We start from the raw sequence: 22618 nt of genomic DNA, 5'->3' as shown, positions 1-22618 counted from the left end.
TTACTTTCCTAGATATTTGGATTTTCCGAGTTGCTGCGTGTCTGTTTGTGGCATTTTTGGTTTTCTTTTCGTAGGAAAAGGTGCCATAGTGTTGGGTAAATGTGCTACGTTTCTTTGTAAATATTTAACTCCATTTTTTGAACATTCAATGGTAGCAAAAATAAATCAAAGATGTAATGTCTATTTAAATGCATTTGATCTACTTGTTAGTGCTTAAATTAGATGCCATGCTTCGGCTTGAACCAACAGTGTATTAAAACTTCAAAATTGATACGTTCCATTCTCTCCTCCATATACGGATACGAGGTAGAAATGTGTATGAAAACTAACCATTTAAATACTGTAAGAAAAACAAGCATTTTTGCATGGGCTTTAAAAAAACACTTGCCATAAATCCTTTTACTCAGGACATTCCGAATTTCCTTTGCTTAATGGATATATAAACTGCTAAAGAAACAGACAAGATTTGCTTTTTAATTTCTCATTTTGCCTCTAGTATTCCGATAGAGTACGTTTTGTGTATTTAACACACTTATACAAGTCTTTCAAAATCTTAGTGCCCTCTCCTAGCTGCCTTCTGGGTTTCAAATTTTCAGTTTCAGGTCCTCGCACAACACCTAAGACGTCCAAAACTCTCTTTCTTCCTAATTCTGGCAGAGCACACAGTCCAGAGATCTCCCTCCACGTCTCCACCCTAATTCCCTTCTCTCCTTGCCTCCGCCCCCGGCTGCGCCAGCCCACTCTGTCAGAGAAGTTGTGTACAAACTGCGCGGCCGCCCTGAGCGCGAAGCTCGTGGCCCGAGAGGGGTGCGGTCAGCGCGGCCAGGGCGGGGCTTTGGAAGAACTCTTCCTTTTCATAGGCTAGGCGCTCAGGCCCGGCCGGACTCGGGGCCTCGCGATTCGCCGCAGAAGTGCCAGTCTGGCTGGAAGGCCACGCCCACCCAGAGTTGGGTAAAATAGACGCGGGCGTCAAGTGTCAGTAGTCGCGGGGCAGGTACGCGCGTTCGCATCTCGCTTGCGGAGTACAGCGGTGGCGGGAGCGGGCTCCGGCGAGTGAGAGAGCGCGGTGGGGCGGGGCGGGAGAAAGTGGCCGCTCGGGGGACGTTGGCGTTTACGCGTGGCGGAGCGGAAGAGTTTGGCTTTTCGTGCGCGCCTTCGAAACCCGCGCCTTCCGTTGACTGAGGGGTCCGCCCGGAGCCTCCCCTCCTCCGCCTGCCACCCCGCGTGGAGCTCGCTGGCCCGAGCCAGCGTGGGCGAAGTGGGAAGCGCGTTCTATCCGTTCCCCGCCACCGGAGCTGCCCCCCGAGTGCCCATGGCTACGCGGGTGCTGACCATGAGCGCCCGCCTGGGACCCGTGCCCCAGCCGCCGGCCCCGCAGGACGAGCCCGTGTTCGCGCAGCTCAAGCCCGTTCTGGGCGCCGCGAACCCGGCCCGCGACGCGGCGCTCTTCTCCGGCGAGGAGCTGAAGCACCCGCACCACCACCCGCAGGCGCAGCCGGCGCCTCCGCAGCCGCCGTCCGCCGCGGGCCCGCGGCTGGCCCCGGAGGAGCTGGTCCAGGTAGGAAGAGCGGCTTCCCTCCCTCCCGCCGGGGCTCGGGCGTGTCCCGCAGCTGCGACGCGCGGGCGACAGGGGCCGCTCCAGGCTGCGGCGTGCGCCGGGGTGCCCGGGAGCCGGAGCCGGAGCCGGAGCCGGCGAGGGCAGCCCCGCCCTGCCCTCCTGGCCGGGGCACCCGCAGTGCACGGGAGAAAGTGGGCCGCGCTGGCGAGGAGGGGGGTCGCAGAGGAAACTGTCCTGGCGGGTTTGTCCCGGAAAGGGTCAAGAGAACGGGGTGCTCACGCGCACCTTTGTTTTTTCCTTTTATTTGGAAGATCAAGCTTCGTACCTCTCGCCGAACTTTACTTAAATGGCACCTTTCGCCTGAACCCCTTCCCCCGCCCCGGCCAGTGGCCTCGGAGCTTCCCGCGGGTCCCACGTCGTCTCGTATTAAGTGGAAGCGCACAGCGGGGTGCCCGGAGGGGCTCCCTCGGGGTCCTGTTTCCTTATCTCTCGGCTCACCGTGCCTTAGACGCGGCCGTGGGGCTGCCTTTGGGGAGCCGGAAAATCAGAGGTTGTATTGGAGTGCTTATTTTTTTCCTTAAAAAGAAAGCTGGGGTGGTGTTTTCATGTGCGCGTAAATTTCCTTTCCGAGCCGCGCTGAAAGCTGGCAGTTGGCTTTTACACTTGCCCGGCAGCCGAATTAGAGCAACCGCCTGTTTCTTTCGCCCACGCAGGGAGTCATATAGCCTAGAAAAAACTTCCCGGGACTTTTAGCCTGTCCCAAGGAAAAAAAATTGGAAACATACCCACACGCAAACAGCTGGAAGAGCTAAAATCAGAAACCACTAACCACCACGGGAGCGAAGTGCACGAAAGGGTTTAGTTCGGTTTATTTCCAGACGCTTCATTTAATATCCTTGGTTTGGTATATTGTCTGTTTGCTACTCTGCGCTTACTCCGGGGGGGGGGGGGGGGGGCGGGTCTGAGAGTGTCGCAGTTCTGTGAAAGGACGGTGGCATTTGTCAGAGGGATGACTCACATGATTAAAGCGTTAATTTTTATTTTTAAATCATGTTTATCCGAGAAAGCGCGTCTGCATCCTCACTGAATTGATACGAGGTCTGATATGAAACGCTTTGGAAGTTAAGGAGTAGCAAAAAAATGATGATTATTCACCGGTTAAGATGCCACGGTTAATCATTCTATGAGCCATCTAGTTGGTTTTTTTGTTGTTTATTTTAATTTCCTTTATGGTGTTAAAAGTTAAAAGATGAGTTAAATTTATGTTACATTGGGAGAGAGGATAGCTGTAAAAAGAATAAGATTTTTTATAAAGCTGGGTTATGTCTTTAAAAAACCATTTGAAAACGATTTCAGTTTGTTAATTTTTTGCTTATGAGATACCCAAGAGTATCAGGTATGACTGAGCTTTTTACAGAGTAAGGGGGAATGTAACATTGTCCCACTGAGGAGGACATGATAAATGTTTTGCTGATGACTGTGCTAGGGATACAGCGGTCAGTTCCACCCGTGGGCTCCTTAGCACCACTCTACCAGGGGAGTGATTTTCCCCTAGGTAATTAAAGATCTGTTTTAGATAGGGATATGAATAGGAACATTTCATTATCATATTAACCAGTTACAGAATCTGCTGATTAAAATCAACGTTTAGATCAAATGTTGAATGTGAACTTGTTCTTTCAGTGGATACTATGTTTTGATTAAAACATTGTATTTAGGTTTCCATTGAACTAGACCCAGAAAAGGCATTGATATACCCAAGGAATATATGTTTTTTATTCCAAGGAATATGTTTTTCAACAGTATCTATCTAAAGCAAAACAAACGAACCTCCGGGACTTTGCAATATTATTTTTAAGGTTTGTATAGTGAAAATACTCACAGATGTTAAAGGTGTCTGCATGACACGAATAGAATTGAGGTAGTTTGGTAATATTACAGTAGGGTACTTCATTTGGAAACTTAACTGAGTAATGGGCAGGGAATCCTGCTTGTGAGTGATAATAAGGTATACTTCATTATTGCATCAGAAAGGAATATGTTTTCTGTTTGCTTCCTTTTTTCCTTTTGCCTCATTCACTTTTTGATTATGGGAGCTATTTTACCAAGTACATGTTTGTTACACAAAGTTTCATAAGATTTTGGTGAACCAATTATTATACAATTGACAAGTAAACCTCATGTTTATAAGCAACACTTAGGAATTTGCCTAGTATTTTCAACAGGGTTTGTTAGAATGTTTAGTAAGCAGTTGTTTAGCCTCCCTGAGATGATGAATTAGATGGATTATGCATGTTTATATTTCTTCTTTTTTAGACAAGATGTGAAATGGAGAAGTATCTGACACCTCAACTTCCTCCAGTTTCTATAATTCCAGAGCATAAAAAGTATAGACGAGACAGTGCCTCAGTCGTAGACCAGTTCTTCACTGACAGTGAAGGGTTACCTTACAGTATCAACATGAACGTCTTCCTCCCTGACATCACTCACCTGAGAACTGGCCTCTACAAAGCCCAGAGACCGTGCGTAACACACATCAAGACAGAACCTGTTACCATTTTCAGCCACCAGAGTGAAACGACTGCCCCTCCACCGGCCCCGACCCAGGCCCTCCCTGAGTTCACCAGTATATTCAGCTCACACCAGACCGCAACTCCAGAGGTGAACAATATTTTCATCAAGCAAGAACTTCCTACACCAGATCTTCATCTTTCTGTCCCCCCACAGGGCCACCTCTACCAGCTACTGAATGCACCGGATCTAGATATGCCCAGTTCTACAAACCAGACAGCAGTAATGGACACTCTTAATGTTTCTATGTCAGCTGCCATGGCAGGTCTTAACACACACACTTCTGCTGTTCCGCAGACTACGATGAAACAATTCCAAGGCATGCCCCCTTGCACATACACAATGCCAAGTCAGTTTCTTCCACAACAGGCCACTTACTTTCCCCCGTCACCACCAAGCTCAGAGCCTGGAAGTCCAGATAGACAAGCAGAGATGCTCCAGAATTTAACCCCACCTCCATCCTATGCTGCTACAATTGCTTCTAAACTGGCAATTCACAATCCAAATTTGCCTGCTACCCTGCCAGTTAACTCGCAAAACATCCAACCTGTCAGATACAATAGAAGGAGTAACCCGGATTTGGAGAAACGGCGCATCCATTACTGCGATTACCCTGGTACGTGATCTTACCTGGTTTGAAGCATCGTGTTTTAAATGTCTGTATGTGTATGCCTTTTCCAAACTCAGGTTTTACATTTATACAAGAAAATAGTGCCTGACAATAAAAACCACCTGCTTTGTTCTTTTTATACCCCAGTCTCAGTGCCTTACCCTGGTGTAGGTACTGTTTAGTTGTCTATTGTTTGTTTGAGGTAAAAAACAAACAAACAAAAAAACCTTAAAAACCAGGCTAGAATATTCTGGAAAAAGTTACTTAGAAATTTTTCTCTTTAATATTAAATAGAAATTTGAATTTTGGGTTAACACCAGAGTTATTTTGTTTAACATGACATTTCCAATCATGAATTTTTGTTTTAAATTATAAATTAAGTATCCTGAAAAGAGATTATTTAATAGGTAAGGTAGGAAAAAGTATGGTGTGGTAATGAAGTGAGGATTGAGTAGGCTGCTACAAGACCAAGACTGTCTACAGAATAGATTTGAGGCTGGTTCTGATAGCATACGAGCATATGCTTATTCTTGAATGAGCTATATGGCCCAAAATATGAATTGATGATGGTAATAGATATATCTGCAAGTTGCTGGTGTAAGCTAGTTTATGATTAATAAAGGGTATACTTTATTGACCGTGGTTCATGATAGGGCATTACATACTACATGGGAAAAAAAGAAATGTAAGAGTACAGAAAATGACAGTACTCTTGGATAATAGTTTAACATTGTCAGCTCTGGAGCCATTAAAAATTTTAAATCACTAAAGTATGTGTTAATAGTATATATAAAGCGCCTACTGGAATATAAACACATTTCCCATTTGTAGCTTGGCTTGGTTATCTTCTTTCTGCTAAAGTGATACAAACATAAAGCAAATCACTTTAATACCTTTAATAAGGTAATAGGGGAGTGCTTTTTAAAACTCCTTTTTAAACAGAAGCTTCAGATACCTAGCATGAGAGATTTCTTTTTTAAAGCCAGATTTTAAATACTGAATCATCAAATGTAAAGATTTCAAAGGATCTTCAAAATGACAAGCTATTTCTCTCCTTTATTTTAGGCTGCACAAAAGTTTATACGAAGTCTTCTCATTTAAAAGCTCACCTGAGGACTCATACTGGTATGTAATTTTCTTGTTAATTCTGTGAGTTGTGTAAATAGTGTAAGTGGTATTCATCCTTTTAAAAGCCAACACTTGTTTGATCTCTTCTTTCTTCTGTCAACTTTTATTTTTTAATGGCCTACCTTTTCAGCACTGGCTTGGCTCAAAATTCAGTTCCCTGAAAAAGTCTGGTTCCAGGAAGGCTGACGTTCCCTCACTGAGGTCTTACCCTGTCACCTCACATAGAATTAATTACCCAAAAATGTAAACAACGCTGTTTACTAATGGACTTTAAAATTCGTAATGGCACTGCTATTTCTTATCATAAAAGGAAAAAATGTAACTCATTTTTTTCTTTCACAAACCAGTTGACTTCTATAAAGTTATATTAAACACTAAAAACTTTTCAAACATTTAGCAGTAAAGCATCGCTGCTTAATATACATTATTTTTAGTTTTACCTTTAGCTTAAAATGCAGCATTTAGTATGTTTTCTGTGCTTGATGAAAGGAAGGGCCAAAATTGCAGAATATTAAAATCCAAGATGAGGTCGTGATTTAAAAAGTTTTCTACACCTTACCCCAGCCCGCATTTGATACATTTGAGAAACTTTATTCTAGCTTATATTTCATCTCTTTTCAAAACGTGCATTTAAATATAGTCCCTTTAATTTCATGAACCTTTATTTTGTCAAACCACTTTTAAATGCTTTTTAATTTTAAAACTTTTCATCAAAACCTGTTTCATGACAAAACCAAGTGGCATTTTTTCAGAACCTCCAAATACCTAATATATTTTCAAACATAGATGGTTACTACTTGTGATTATGTTAAAATGACAGCGCCGAAGGAAAGAACTAAGAAGAGATTATTTTTTTCTCTCAGTAAACACAGTCTTACCTAAAAGTTCAAAGAATAAGTTGCTAATAAAAGCAATGACCTAGCAAAATGTTTTATTCCATTATTGCTATGGAAACCAAAGTATTCAACAGTTCCTTTGAATGGGTTGTTGGATTAGTGTGAGGACTTGAATCTCCCCAGGCTAGATGTTACTATGGAAATCGAGTTTTGATAAATGAAGTAGTTATCTCTAACTGCTGCATTAAAAAGTAAAAGCCTTTGAACGAAGGTCAGTGCTGACACACAGCATTAAGGAATATGGCTGCAGACATTTTGTATGCCTGTTAGGTATTGCTTGATGACCCAGTGAGCAACACTACTTATTAAAATCTAAATAGTGTGGGCAACAATGCGGTAGATGCCAGGGCTTTCTGAGAAACTGCTTTTAAAGGAAAGGTATCTCTTGTATTTATCAATGAAATGAATAAGTTGCTTTGGCCTGACGGTTTTAGATATAGGTAAATTGATTGTATGAAGGGAAAGATCCTACGTAGCAGCCCCAAAGTAGAAATTATATTTATAGTTGAACAAACACCCATTAAGCATAGAATAAGCTCGATCTAAAGCTTTCAAAGTACAAATGACAAGCCCCAGAACACATTCCATATAGAAATACTAAAACATCCTTTTATTGAATATATGTTAAGGAAGTGAAACATTGAAAATAGGTTTTTACCCGAATTTTGGTTAATGGGAAGTGGAAGTAACTTTGAAACATTCAGACTGTTGGTGTTTTTTGTTGTTGTTATTTGTTTTCTTTGAAAGTCCTTGAAATGAGAGATAGGGAGGAAGGAACATGTTTTTCATGAGGTTAAAGTCTCCTAATAAAAGGGGTGCAATTGCATATAGAGATGTAATCAAGTATTATTGCAGGGTTCTAGTCAGCATATCTAAATGGCCTTGCAACCCCTGCAAGTCAGAGTTTAGTGCTCTGAATGCTTATACCTGCAATTCTGGAACTTGACCTGCTGGCAAAGAAATTTAATAGTGAGTTGTTTTAACAGTGCTTGTACTAATAAAAACAAACCGAAAAGAGGACCTAGGCTAGTTTGGGTTCCATGCATCGACTTTTTGACCTGATCATAAACGTGAGGACATCTAATGAGTGAGACCATTTAATCCAGTTTAATAAAGTTTTGTTTGATAGTCTTTCAAATGCCTTGGGGAGAGTTTGCAGCCGACTTGTTCATCTGGCTAAACCCGTTCTTGGGTAATCATAGAGCATTGAGGTTGTTTTCTCCTCATTTCTAGTTCTAGACAATGCCTTTTAAAATTACCTCTCTCATTGCATCCTTCCAACCCTGCCTGTTGTTTTTTAATGAATGTATCTAAGCGAGCAAAGCCTTGGGTTTGTTTTTTTTTTTTTTCTTTCTTCCTCTTAAGGCCCAGGCATTTCTAAAGTATATTTCTCATTTAAAATAGCTTTTTGGTTTTCTTTCTGTTACCTCTGCACAATTTATTACGGGGTTTATAGAACAATCTACATGGGAACATTGATCTTCTATTGATTGATATAAAAGTTATATTTAAAATGATTGCCATTTTGCAGGCAGAATGTGAAGCATCCTAGCATTTCTTTGGAATGTAATTGTAAATGCTTTAAAATGTCAAGTTACCTTATGTTTTAAAAATGATTTAAGCAATTGAAACAACCTACATCTGAGTTCTAGTTAATTGCTTATTCTGATTTTTAGATGGTAAATACTTGTTGACTTGCAGAATGAACATAAAGAAATAGTCTTTTCAGAACAAGACCTTTTAAAAACAATTTTGGGTGAAAGAGTAGAAGTATTTTCTTGAGCCAGAAGTCTTACAACATTCAAGTTTTTCTAAGTTTTATACCCTTCAGATTTTTATTCAGAAAGAATATAACAATAATGCAATGTTCCATCTTTGGATGGTTAGACAAAATAGCTCTCTAACTCTATTCTAGGAAATAATTGTATTTCACTTAAAAACATGTTATGTCTTTTATATTCATGGACAATGTACTTCAAACCTATAGGGGTTGGGGGGGTATATGGGTGGTTGTGTGTGTTACTTAAAATGTATGTCGTGCCCCTGATTAGACATAATTGTGGCTGCTTCTAGACAACAGTGTGAAGATGTAAATTTCAAAGTCAAAATATTTGTACTTGTTTTGTATAGTATTTAAATGCGAACGTTCTACTGAAATTTGAGTATGCCTCATGATATATACAAGGGCCCATACTCATAGCCACTACTTAAAAGTTACTCCTCCCTAAAAAGATTCACACACCATTTTGCCCTTACAAATTAATGTGTGTGTTAAACCGATTTATGAGTCAAATGGGGAAATCAGCAACCAGCAGTAGTTATTTCTGTTCATATACCTCTCTTTAACTTCATAATGATTTAAAATAATCCAGACCATATATCCAAAGAAAAATTTGCAAGAAATTGAAAACTTTATTCTTATCTCTTGTACTGGTTTTTTGGTATGTCTATGAGTACCATAAGTTAAAATATTTCTTTTACGTTGAGTGTGGAAGTTTTTTTGAAATTTGTGTTTACATGTTAGTGAAAAGTACTTTCCAGAGAAAAAATTCTGAAAAAGAAAATAGTGAACTCAGTGCACGTGTTTGACATCTTAGTGGTTTTAGTCACACGTGTCAATGTGCACTTAACCATAGAGAATATGCCAGAGCAGTCGGGAAATCAGGATATAGTAGCATTTTCAGATCATTTATCAGTTTTGGCTATCTGGAGCGGGGCAGAAAAGGAGCAGTTGTACAGAGAAGTCTGAGCAGCACACACACTTGGCTTAAGTATCCCTTAGACCCAGACTCTATTATACATGCTGTTACGGGTGCACTAAATGATCCCTAAATGGTTTGCTAAGCGTTGACATGGAAAGGACAATTGGAAACAACCTCACAAAAGAAAATGGAAACCTGCAAATAACCTAGGAATACAAGATGGACTCTTGGGGTAAAGCACTATACTGGTAGTGCTGCATTTCACAGTGAGTTGTGTTCGGGATTCCACAGCAAGTCTTAGATTGATTGTTCCCCAAGCTTGCAAAGGGCTTGAATTCCCATGTTCAGCTTTACTTGCTTATGTAGGACACTATTTCCTAGTGACATTTGTATTAAGATGTTACTATGTGTGCTTAAAAATGCGTAATCTTGCTGGAGATTTGTTGCTAAATATTTATTTTAATTTCAGTTTGAGTACTAAAAAAATCTTTACGTATAAATTTCTGTATAATTGTTTGCTCCTGTGTTATTTATTAAGTATACTAGGTATACGTTTTTATTTCAAAATATTGACAGTGTTGACAATAAAGATTTTTATTTCTGGCACTTCCCCACTAAAAGAAATAATTGAAAATGTTCTGGAAATGAGTTACTTCTTTTTTTGTGGAACTGTGGGAAAGAGTGAAAGACTTAAAAATATAGGAAGGATTTTACTTCCTTAGACAATTATTTAGAGCTCAAATCAGCATAAGGTTGTATATATAATATATACTCATAATTATATATGGGCTTAATGGAGATGAATGATACATTTGGATCAAGGGATCAATATTGGTTAAGTGTGTAACCTATGTTACTGGTAGAGGGGTTAAGTTTTACAGGATGAAATTTAGTACCCAATGATTTTTTGAGTTTATATTTCAAAACTAGGCAGGAAAAAGTATCACATTTAGCCTGTAATAGTGTTAGATGTTACTGGTTAAACATCCTTAAATTATTTTCATTTGCAGCTTTATTTACATATTGACAGTTTCAAGCTTATGTAAAAACAGGTAGTGATTTAAGAGACTTGCTCTATTCAGACCTCTGGAAAGGTATTTATGGGTTTGAAAGCTTAGAAACAATTTCTTCTTACGTGACGTCGCTTCTAGAACTTGTTCTTTCCTCTGAAAAACATTTATAGAGGAATTTTTGGTTCTGCGATGATAAAGTTTATCAAAGGTTAAGAAGTTTAATTTGATTAAACAAACATTTTTGACTGATCTTGCAGAGAATCCAAAGAGAATCTCTTTCCTTTTCTTATAAACTAGTGGGAGAAGCTAGTTAGTTCCTATGCAGATTAAATGGCATTGTTGAAGTTGAGGTAGAAATAATCAGCATAAAGATAGAGAAAATGTAATATATTTTTTAGAGCAATAATTTTAACCACCCAAGATTTTTATTTTGGCAGACATTTTTACTTCTATAGAATGTACTGGCTGTTTACTTGATGACCTACATCTTTTCTGGTGAAAGATTAGAAACAAAGTAATGTCCTACTTTAGTAAGAGTATCGCTGTAGCAGCATTCTTATTCTGTCAGCCTGTATTATTTATATTCAAGGATCTCAAACAATTCTAATTAAGGATGGTTTACTGTTTTTAGAAGTGTAGATAGCTGTCATTAAAAAAACATCTAGGTAGAAGAATAAAGTTAATCTTTCTGACTACTTTATAAATGCAAACCTTCAAGTTGGGAGGAATCCTCCCGGGCAAGGTAACCACATTAAGTGCAAGTTAAAGGACAGATTATTTAGTTACTCATTCAGTGCTAGAAAATTGAAAATAGGGAAATTTTTTACTTTGGCTTAAAAAAGGTAAAATATCTCATCAAAACTCTTAGACTCCTGGCCTGTGGTTGCACGTGTATAAAAGCATCAGCGTGGAACAGTGAGGATTTCAGTTCGAAACCCTGGACTTGCCTGTTCAAGACACAAGGGTGTGGGGGTTGATGCCCCCTGCTCCTCCCTTCTCTCTCTCTCTCCCTCTCTCCTCTTGAAAATGAATAAATCTTTCTTAAAAAAAGTAAAAGAAAATATTTTCAGAAAAATTTAGTTGAATCTGAGTGTTGTTTGTCAGGAAACTCAACAATTGGTATTTCATTTTTATTAACTGTTAATTATAGGGGATGCTTTTCATTGTTTTTGTTGAGCCTAGAGATCCTATCTGCTGGGAGATAGACTGCAAACCTTGTCGCCTCCTATATCCCTGTAGATTTGGCAGGCCACTCTTCTCTGGCTTCAGGAGAAATTCCCTTGCTGCCTTTGACCAGCAGTAGGGCATCCAGAACTTTTTAGTTGTCATCAAATGCAATTCAGTACTGTAAAAAAACTTGACTTGGAGTTTATTTTTATCTCTGTACCACTAGAGTATGGGTAGTAGCTGATTCTGAACATGGCCTCCTGAAGAGACAAAAAGTGTGATTCTCACACAGACGCACACTTGCTCAGGTTATCCTCTGTGGTCCTGGGCGGAATAGAACCAGGCAGAGCCCTTTCGCAGATAGGGCCATAGTGAAAGGACAATCGAGTAGACTCACACTAGATCCTTTCCTGTCTTATAACACCTTCTCTTTTCACTAATGGGAATAACTGAGTTAGTTGGTCAGACTTGGGCCAAATATGTGATTGTTTTAAAGAAACATTAAGAGAAGTATGGCATTTACAGCTGGAATAGAAGACAATCTCTGCCTTTGTGGAACTTTTAAAACCAGTTAAGGAGGCAAAATAAAGCTATTTAAAGCCTTCATAAGATAATATGTGCATAAGTGCAAATCAGTCATTCAAAAGGAATTTAAAGGATTGATGGGGATACAAAGAAGTGATGTCTCCTGGACTATTAAGAGGTTTTCTGGAAGGGGTAAAGTGACTCAGATTTTTAAGAATTTTAATTTATTGATTTTTAGAGGAAAAGAGAAAGAAACATCAACTTGTACTTATTCATGCCGTCTTTCATTGATTCTTGTATGGGCCCAACCAGAGATTGAACTCCTCAGAACCTTGGCATGTCAGGATGATGCTCTCACCAACTGAGCTACATGAACAGGGCCAGGTGAATCAGATTTTAAGGAAAGAGAGAAATATAGACAGACAGGAGAAAGAAGGGATTTTCTTACTTAATATATACTTTAAAGAAATCAGATTGTTTAAAGTTGGGTACATTATTGATAGGAATATTATAGTAAATATTAGGTACATATTTTATAAGTACTGATAATACTATACGAATCTTTGAAATGAATTGCCTACCCTTTTGTTCCAAGTATAGGAGATGTATTACAATGAGCTTTAAATAAAAAGATTTTTTAATGGAAAATTATTGGCATTGATATATAAAATGAATTAATAAGCTCAAATCATCGTACTTTATCTTTGTTTTAGATATGCAGTATTCATGAAATTCTTTAATTCAGGATTAATGTTTCTTATTTCTTTACCTTTATTAAAATATGGAGAGACTTTTTCAGACTCCAAATTTAAAAAGTCTGATGATGAAAAAAAATCTATTGAATTGCATGAAAATATTTTCTGCCTGAACTAGGCTCATTTTGAGTTTCAAGACTTTAAATTTCAAGAATTAAAATTAAATACTAATTATTGAAATGATTTATTTTACATAACAGTTGGTTTGCATTGTTTTGGGACTCAAAACAGGATATGGATTTTAAGTTTTTTGAAGCCAGAGACCAAGTTTTATTTGTTGTGTTTTGCAAGTCTTTTAGTACAGGTTAAACTCTCATTTAGTAAACATTGACTTTAATTCTGATGCTTTTTAGCCTTTCTCAGATACTGATTTTGATCATATTTTAGCCTTCAGGAAGGAAACTAGAAGTGCGCAAATTTGCTGTGATAAACTTAAAAAGTCACATAAAATAACTAAGGAAAAGTTTTTATGTTATTTTTATTTTGTTAGAAGAAACTATGTAGAACATGCTAGGAGAGGCCTTGGTATGAATCTGGTGAATATGTTCAGCAGAGCAGAGAAACCTCCCGTTCTGTTGTGCTAGTTACATTTTTATCTGTTCATCACAGGGGGTAAAAAATAAGATATTTTTTTGTTCATTGCTGAAGATTTTTCAAATATTGCATGCACAAATATCTTCTGCTAACCCACTGAAATTCACTTAGCCTGGGGTAAAGGGGTATCATTAGAGAATATTTTGGGGGTTGTCAACACCAGCACAAAATAGTTTTCAGGACCCCACAGGTCCTGAAAAGTGGGTCTGCACTGAGGACCCTGTGTTTCTGTCAGTCTGAGGGCCTGCTAAGCGTCCAGTAAGCTGTTTCTTGACTGACCTTCACAAGTGCTTTGGAGTCTTTAAATAAATTTGAGCAATACTTCTGTGTTCCTTAAATCATTCATATAAAGTGTATTGTTTGCTAATGGAGGATTTAGGTAGGACATTAAGGGTAAGTGGCAGGCTAGGATTCTTAATGTGGAGCTCATCATTTTGCTACTAATTCAGAGTTCCTGTGAGGCGGAAGAGAAATATCCAGAAGTACCTGATACTGGAGTATGTGCTCAACAGGTATTTGTGCCTGTGCCTTCCTTTCAAAGTAATGGTTTTTGCTTAACCTTTTAATAAAATGTATTGATTAACTTTATCAGCATAGATAGTATGTATGTTTAATGTAAACTTTAAAAAAAAAAAGATTTAGGGATTTCTAGCAAAATAGTCCTGGTAGTTTTAAAATAGAACGAGAAAATGCATACTTTATTTGAGAGGTAAAGTAGAAGCTTGTTTTCCATATTGTACGAAGTTGTCACTTTTTTCTTTTTTGCCTTTGGAAAGTTTCACATTAACAGCATGAGAACTTAAAAAATACAGTTGATGTTGAAAGAGCTTAACTAAATATTTTAAATTGGTGGTATTGGAAAAGGATTCTGTAAAAATCCAATTAAACTTTTGAAAGCTCTATCCTGTTGAAATAACTTAAAGGAAGTCAGTTTGGTTTCCCAGAAGTACTGTGCATAGTGTTTCTGGCTGAGGAAGAAAGGCCCAAATTGCTCTTTGGCCAGAAATTGGGTACCAGCTTCCTCTACAATGTTTTACTTAAGCAGTGTTGACACTTGAACAAATCCCATAGAAACTGCCCCAGGTGGGGAAGAGTTGTCCTTGCGTTTATAGTGAAGACTTGGTCCCATAAACTTAACGTCTCACACACTGGTAGTATTCTTCTTGGCTGAACAATCTATAGATGTGCATAAACTGGGAGCAAAACCCCAAATGTTTTAAGAACTTGAATGGCTACTGTTTTTCAGCTAATCAGTAAAGTAAACTTAAAAAATACTGGTACAGTTTATTGCTTTACAGCCAATAAAAATAGTGAACAAAAAGAGTCTAGTGTCCCTTGATTCTTAAACTCTGAAAATTCCATTCTCTTGCTATTTAAGTTCAAAAGACTAGAATTTCTTTTAGAATTGGGGCGCTCCAGGAATTTTTTTCCTTGCTTCAGACATCAGAAATACCTTTTTCATTAAATGACAGTAAAGTATTTAAAAACATGTTTTTTTGTGCGCTTTCTTTTCATGGGAAACAAAAACAAACACTGTGTGCAAAAAATTTTTAATTTGATTTACGTCCACAGGAGTTGATAGCTCCCTTTCCTGTTAGCATTAAAACTTATCTATATATGAAACAGATTAAATGTAATTATAAGTGAAAGAAAATTGGTTTATTTCTTACGTTACTTAAAAGGTTTGAGTGTATTAGCTTAAAATCTTAAAATTGAATATGAGAAGAAAAAAAATGAATTGTGATGTCCATTTTACAAATAGTGATAAGAGCCAAAAAGGGAATTAAAAAAATAATACTTGTGTCTAGGTTCAGAGCCAAAGGAGAGGAGAATGGGAAAGGTGATTCTGGTATGCACACCAAACCAGGTGACAGAGAAATGGCATGGGAAATCATTGGTACAGATTTCACGGAGCCATTCTGAACCTTTCCTCATTGTCCTTACAGAATTTTGTTTGAGAGTCAGACTGGTTATCAGAATAGCAAAAATATATTAACCACAAACTGTAGTAATCTCAGTGGATGTGAACAATGTCTTTTAAAATTTGGGCACAGTTGAGTAATCTTACAACTTCCTGAATATGATACTGCTAAATCAGGCAGAAAGGTTGAGTTCCATGGTGACAGTGTTTAAGGCAACTCTGACATTCTTCTTTTAGAAATATTTTAAAAAGAGTTTTAGAGCTTGGCTATTCAGAATTTTAAAAGGTAGCCATATAAAACTAAGCTTTAAGCCAACACTACTTTAAACAAATTGACCTCACAAACTCTCTTAAACTAAAGAAATCATAGAAAATTACAACAATAAGTCATAACTATAGGAACCGCTAGTCAATCCTCAGTGAGAAATTCTTAAATTTGGGGATTTATTTAGGGGTCCACACGATCTCAAGATTCATTAATTGTAAAACTGGGAGTTAGGACTGCATTATAAATGTTAAGTAGTTTTAAAAGAGTACCAAACTTCAGATAACGTTATGAGTAATACAAATTTCAGTGGGGCAGCAGCTCCGTTAGAATTCATATTTAAGTGAAGAGAACTGAAAACAATTAGGTAGATTTTTAAATATATATGACACATGTAAGCTCCGTGAGGCCAGGCATTTATATTTTGCTGACTGTTGTATTCTAAGTGTTCAGGGCGGTGTTCTGCATATAATGGAACTTGGTAAATCATTTGTAAAATGAAGTTTGATGATCTTTTTTGGCAGCAAATGTTAGAATTATTACGGTTTATGACCCTTTCCAAAGTGAAATGATCAGTACCAGACTTTCTGATCTGGTTGAGGATTTTATTTATTTATTTATTTATTTATTTATTTATTTATTTATTTATTTATTTCAGAGACAGGGAGTGAGTCAGAGAGAGGGATAGACAGGGAGAGACAGACAGGAATGGAGAGAGATGAGAAGCATCAATCATTAGTTTTTCATTGCACGTTGCAACACCTTAGTTGTTCATTGATTGCTTTCTCATATGTGCCTTGACTGTGGGCCTTCAGCAGACCGAGTAACCCCCTGCTGGAGCCAGCGACCTTGGGTTCAAGCTGGTGGGCTTTTGCTCAAACCAGATGAGCCCGCGCTCAAGCTGGTGACCTCAGGGTCTTGAACCTGGGTCTTCCGCCTCCCAGTCCGATGCTCTATCCACTGCGCCACCGCCTGGTCAGGCTGGTTGGGGAATTTATTAAATATCAAATGCATAAGGTTTAAGACCATTTAATGTAAAACTTTTATGCCTTTGTTCTGCTTCCATTTGAAAAATGGGAGGGTATGGAGTATATGTGCTAGTGTGACTATCAAAGAATAAGTACTCTAATATGCCATTCTGGAAGCTGTGTTCAAGGAAACTGTTGTATGTGCTGAAGTTTCAGTCTGGCTAATTTAGAAACCTCTAGGACCAGTTTGAAGTAAAGGTTTGTAACTGTGGGACCTTAAATTCATTGTATTGGTGATCTGGGCAGCTCCCCCTTATAACTCCCAAATTTTTCCTCTCTTGGCCATCTTAAACCTATGCTCAGTTAATTTGGGTTGTTGGCATAGACATTATATTCACACGATAATGATGAAGCCACCCAAGCTATCTAGCCATTTTATGAACTTACATATACAAGAGCGCAGACTCATCCTGCCCATTTAAATTGTAATTTTTTTACTTTTCAATGTTACACAGAATACTGTTTTCTTTGCATAATTAGGTGAAGTAGCATTCTATGAGACAGTGGCCCTGTTCACTAGATGACTTTGAGGGAAGTGAGTTCTTAACAGAGTTCATGAACTTTCCTTTTTTTGGACCATGTCCACCCCCCTAACCCATGCCTGGCTACGATGTTTGTCTTACAAGCCCTGTCCCTCACCTCTTTTCTTAATTTATTGTCACAGGTGAGAAACCTTACAAATGTACCTGGGAGGGCTGCGACTGGAGGTTCGCCCGCTCCGATGAGCTGACACGCCACTACCGGAAGCACACCGGGGCCAAGCCGTTCCAGTGCGGGGTGTGCAACCGCAGCTTCTCCCGCTCTGACCACCTGGCCCTGCACATGAAGCGGCACCAGAACTGAGCCGCGGACACCTGCCACACCTGCTGCGCCTGCGCACTTCATACGACGCTGTGCGGTTCACTGGACGAAGTTTTAAACCACAAACTTAACTATATATATATATATATAAAAAGGAAAAACAAAAAAACTGGAAATGTATATTTTGTATATTTGAGAAAACAGGGAGTACATTGTATTGATACCAAAGTGTGTGGTCCTTTTAAGAATCCGGAATGCTTGCTGTATGTATATGGCGCTACTCAAGCAGACTTCATCTCATGTCAGGCAGCCACATCTCAGTGTGTGTCGGGGTGGGGGCGCATGGTGGTTTGCAGTGTTTTGACTTAAGCACCATCATTTAATGTGACAGTGTTTAGTAAACAAGTCAGTCAGCAGGCACAGGAAGAAGGCTGGATTGTATGTCAAGATTTTACTTGACATCAAGTAGTTTTTCAATGTTAGAATAATTTCTTCGAGGTGCGCATTGTACCTGGCAATTCACAAATAGCCATTGAACAAATAAGTGTTTGTTTTGTTTTTTATATGAGTTGCCTATATTTGCTACTCAAAATTTTGTAAATATGCAAATCAGCTTTATAGGTTTATTACAAGTTTTCTAAGATTCTTTTGGGGGACAATAGTAAGAAATTTGAAAATAACCATGAATACACTTGCAGTTAGAATTTATGTTAAGATACCTCTTAATACCTTACCAAATTCATTTCTTTAGGGGAAAGAAATAATCATTCAAATGAACTTAAAAAGCAGATTTAATGCACTGATTAAAATAGGATTGTTTATTTTAAATATGAAAGACGTTTTATATGAATTGTGAACTCGAGCTTAAAAATAGTTACAATATACAAAAGTTAAACCTCTTACAATAAGCTAAACAGTATCATTTTTAAGAAAGAGGACTTATGTAGTTTTCACATGGCAATGTTGAACTTGTGATGCAGTTTTCCTATACTAAGATTATTTGTTCATGTAGTACTGTTGGTTAAATGCCAATTTATGTGGATTTTGCATGTAATATACAGTGACACAGTAATTTTACCTAAATTACAGTGCAGTTTACTTAATCTGTTGTTCCCACTGACGCAGTGTCTGCCTTTAATTACAGATGACATGTTGAAAACCTAAGGAAGCAAGTGCTACATATATGCAATATAAAATGGTAATGTGATGCTGATGCTATTAACCAAAGGGCAGAATAAACAAGCAAAATGCCAAAAGGGGTCTTAATTGAAATGAAATTTTAATTTTGTTTTAAAAATATTGTTTATCTTTATTTATTTTGTGGTAATATAGTAAGTTTTTTTAGAAAAATTTCATAACTTGATAAATTATAGTTTTGTTTGTTAGAAAAGTTGCTCTTAAAACATGTAAATAGATGACAAGTGGGTGTAAATATTTTGTAAGAGGCTTCAAAATGTTTATACGTGGAACCATACCTACATAAAAGCATAAATCGGTTGCTGTTTTGCTTCTTTTTTCCTCTTATTTTTGTATTGTGGTCATTTCCTATGCAAATAATGGAGCAAACAGCTGTATAGTTGTAGAATTTTTTTGAGAGAATGAAATGTTTATATATTGACAATTTTTTTTGGAAAATAAAAAGTGCCTAAAAGATACATGTTGTTCCTTCTTCACTTTTTTTTTTTTTTTAATTTTATTTATTTTTTACAGAGACAGAGAGAGAGTCAGAGAGAGGGATAGACAGGGACAGAGAGAGATGAGAAGCATCAACTATTAGTTTTTCATTGCGCATTACAACACCTTAGTTGTTCATTGGTTGCTCTCTCATACGTGCCTTGACCGCGGGCCTTCAGCAGACCGAGCAACCCCTTGCTCTAGAGCCAGTGACCTTGGGTTCAAGCTGGTGGGTTTTTCCTCAAACCACATGAGCCCGCATTCAAGCTGGAGACCTCGGGGTCTTGAACCCGGGTCCTCTGCATCCCAGTCCGACGCTCTATCCACTGTGCCACCGCCTGGTCAGGCCCTTCTTCACTTTCAATAGAACATTTAGCAAATTTCAATTCCAAACTATTTAAAAAGGCCTATTTATCAGGGCAGTTAATAAAAAACCAGTTTCCACATTGAACTAATACCTACCTTTGTTTAAGACAAAAGAGATTTGTTTTTAAAATATGATTAGATGTATAAAGATAGGCATAATTCATGAATGTTTTTTGGTTTGGATCCTTGATTTGATGTGACAAAATAGAACTTTATGGTCTTCCTCCTAAAAACATGTAACCCCAGCAGAATCATGAGAAACTCATGAAACAAATCCCAATTAAGGGACATATAATACTATAAAATACCCAGTACTCAGAACTGTCAGTGGCATGAAAAACAAGGGTAGTGAGAAGCTGTCATCCAAGGGAAGCCTAAGGGAACACAAGTAAAGGTAACAAACTAAATGGGATTCTGGAACAGAAAGGACTTAATAGAGAAGAATTAAATCTGAAAGTATGGATTTTAATATTTCAAAATTAATTATGATGTGTCATACTAATGTAAGCTATAGTAGAAAACGGGGAGGTGTATACAGGAATTTGGTTTTTTCTTTGTAGTAATTCTATAAATTCTAGAGTGATAGGTTTATATTTAGAAAAGCAAAGGGAAGAGTATCACTATTAATATGTTAACCATAAAAGGGAAATTTTCAGTTATATAATACAGATTAAGTTTAGCCTCACTGAGTCCTCATTCTTCCCTGTGGTTCAAGTTACATCTAGCTCCAGAATAAAATACAAATCATTCCCTAGCCAGAAAGTCTTAACTGGGGGAATAAGTTGATTATTTCTTTAGTTTAAATTATTTCTAGAAATTTAAATAGGAAGGCAATAGGATTTTTGGAGCAAGAACTCTGTATGTTCAGTAATAAATTAGGGGTGTTACCAGTCTTCAGTTGTAGCTGATAATTGTATGAAGAAAGAAATTTTCTTGTGAGTTGAAACCACCACTCTTCATTTGGTTTCCAGCATTTTATTGGATTCAGCTTCCTAAAAGTTAAATACCATTTTACTCCAGGTTACAGAGCATAGCTGTTTCCAGTGTTCTTTCTGTCTCTTCCTTCGTTCATAGACTCCTTTCTCCTTTCTGGCCAGCTACCTGTTCAAATCCTGTCCGCCCGAGTTCACTTCAAACCCTCAATCTTCATTAACCACACTCATTGGAACTTTTATATTTGGATACATGACCATTTAGCATTTGTATTATTTTCCGAGGTCTACCATACGTACTTGATTGTCAGCTCCTTGAAAGAAACACCGCTTCTTAGCCTTGATATTTCTGCTGCTATAGATTGATAAAGCAGATGTCAAAAAGTAACTTGATGGGGCTGGATGAAATGGCTTAAACCCTGCAGGGACTGAGTCTTAATTTTCGCCAACTTCCCCTTCATCTTGCATTGTTGCTGTAGTGTTGGTGTTGAATTTTTGACAAGGTATGCGACCGTGAAACTGATTATAAGGTGAGCAAACAGGTAATGCCTTGTAAATTTTTAAACATTAGGGTATTTTTAAGTAAAAATTATTTTAGACAACTGTGACTAATACTCTTCAAAGCTGCAAATAATTGCTGATTATTAGCATGTCCATTAAATGAATATTTGGTTTCAAATATATTCTGACCATTCTTATGGTAAACAGGCTGTGCCAACTAGACAAAAATTGATAATCACCAGGTGCCAGTTAGCCAGAATGCAATGGTGGTTTGATTTCAGGTAAGGAATGCTCTGAGTTGGTTCAGTTGGGTCTTCCTCTCTTCAGCCCCACCCCCAATTTACCTTGTTTATTGTTTTGCTTCATTTTGTCTTTCATGTGTGAAGTACATTTCATGGGATTCAATTAGAGAATCCTTAGGTAAGCATGACCTGGCCTGCCTACATAAAAATGTTCTTCAAAATCTCGTTAGATTCCTTTTCCTATCTGCAATAAGCCCACCAGAGCTCTTTGGATTAACTTGTGGACCATAACATAACAAAGAGGGGTTTTATTCTCCATTACGAAATCTGGTCTCTACTTTGAAGTTAACCAAATTCTGTGTCTCGTTAGATTCTTCACTGCAATGTTAATCAGTAGAAGACCCTCTCCCCTTCTTTAAACTCATACCAGAGTTACAGGTAACAAAACCTGACAATTATTTAATACTTACTGTCACAGCAACTATGAAAAATAATATAAATCATATGAGAGCTATGTGTAATTGGGAGAGATGGTGACATGAAGACATGAAACTCAGAATTTTGCTTTGTAAACCAGCAATGTTTATTTTATTTCTTCTTCTCGGTGCATATCACTCCACAAAAGCATTTGGAGCTAGAAATGGTAATATTCTTGACTATAAATGTAAAAGGTTAATGCTATTTGTCAATCAAAGACATCTGAACGATAATATATGTTAAAGGAATTGAATGGAAAACTAAGCTCTTATAAACTAGGTAAAAGTGGTATGCATCTAATTTTTTTTTTTAAATTTTATTTATTTATTTATTTATTCATTTTAGAAAGGAGAGAGAGAGGGAGAGAAGAGAGAGACAGAGAGAGAGAAGGGGGAGGAGCAGGAAGCATCAACTCCCATATGTGCCTTGACCAGGCAAGCCCAGGGTTTTGAACCGGCGACCTCAGCATTTCCAGGTCGACGCTTTATCCACTGCGCCACCACAGGTCAGGCAGTATGCATCTAATTTTGCAGTCTCCTAAAACCCCATGGAAATGAAGGGGTTTCCCCCCACACACCACAAGGCATAAACCTCTGACGAAGTAGAACAGAACAACAGACACCATTACACTGTGGGAGCTGGAAAGAGCTAGAGAGAAGAGGCAACAAACTGGGCAGACTGAGAAAGCAGAATCCTAACATAGTAGCAGGGAAAACCAGGAACTAACCTAATTCCAACTCCCACAGAAACCCCAAGAGATCTCAGGAATTTGTCACATCAAGTACTTCTAGAAGAAGAGCTAAAATATGATTTTTAAAAACAGTTTGTCTCGCCTCACCTGTGGTGGCCCAGTGGAAAAAGTCAAACTGGAATGCTGAGGTTGCCAGCTTGA

General features: G+C 38.1%; 1 protein-coding gene across 1 annotated transcript; it reads left to right on the top strand.

The window, feature by feature from the left end:
- Positions 1-965: 965 nt before the first annotated feature.
- On the top strand, positions 966-19189 carry KLF5 (KLF transcription factor 5). Its single transcript, XM_066234511.1, has 4 exons — positions 966-1558; positions 3875-4745; positions 5805-5864; positions 17398-19189. The coding sequence occupies exons 1-4, from the start codon at positions 1313-1315 to the stop codon at positions 17574-17576; spliced, it is 1356 nt and encodes a 451-aa protein (XP_066090608.1). The 5' UTR covers positions 966-1312; the 3' UTR covers positions 17577-19189.
- Positions 19190-22618: the final 3429 nt, after the last annotated feature.

The sequence above is a fragment of the Saccopteryx bilineata genome, chromosome 6, assembly GCF_036850765.1.
Source record: "Saccopteryx bilineata isolate mSacBil1 chromosome 6, mSacBil1_pri_phased_curated, whole genome shotgun sequence".
Taxonomy (NCBI): domain Eukaryota; kingdom Metazoa; phylum Chordata; class Mammalia; order Chiroptera; family Emballonuridae; genus Saccopteryx; species Saccopteryx bilineata.
The sequence above is the reverse complement of the archived record's forward strand: the minus strand, read 5'-3'. Positions and strand labels throughout refer to the sequence as shown.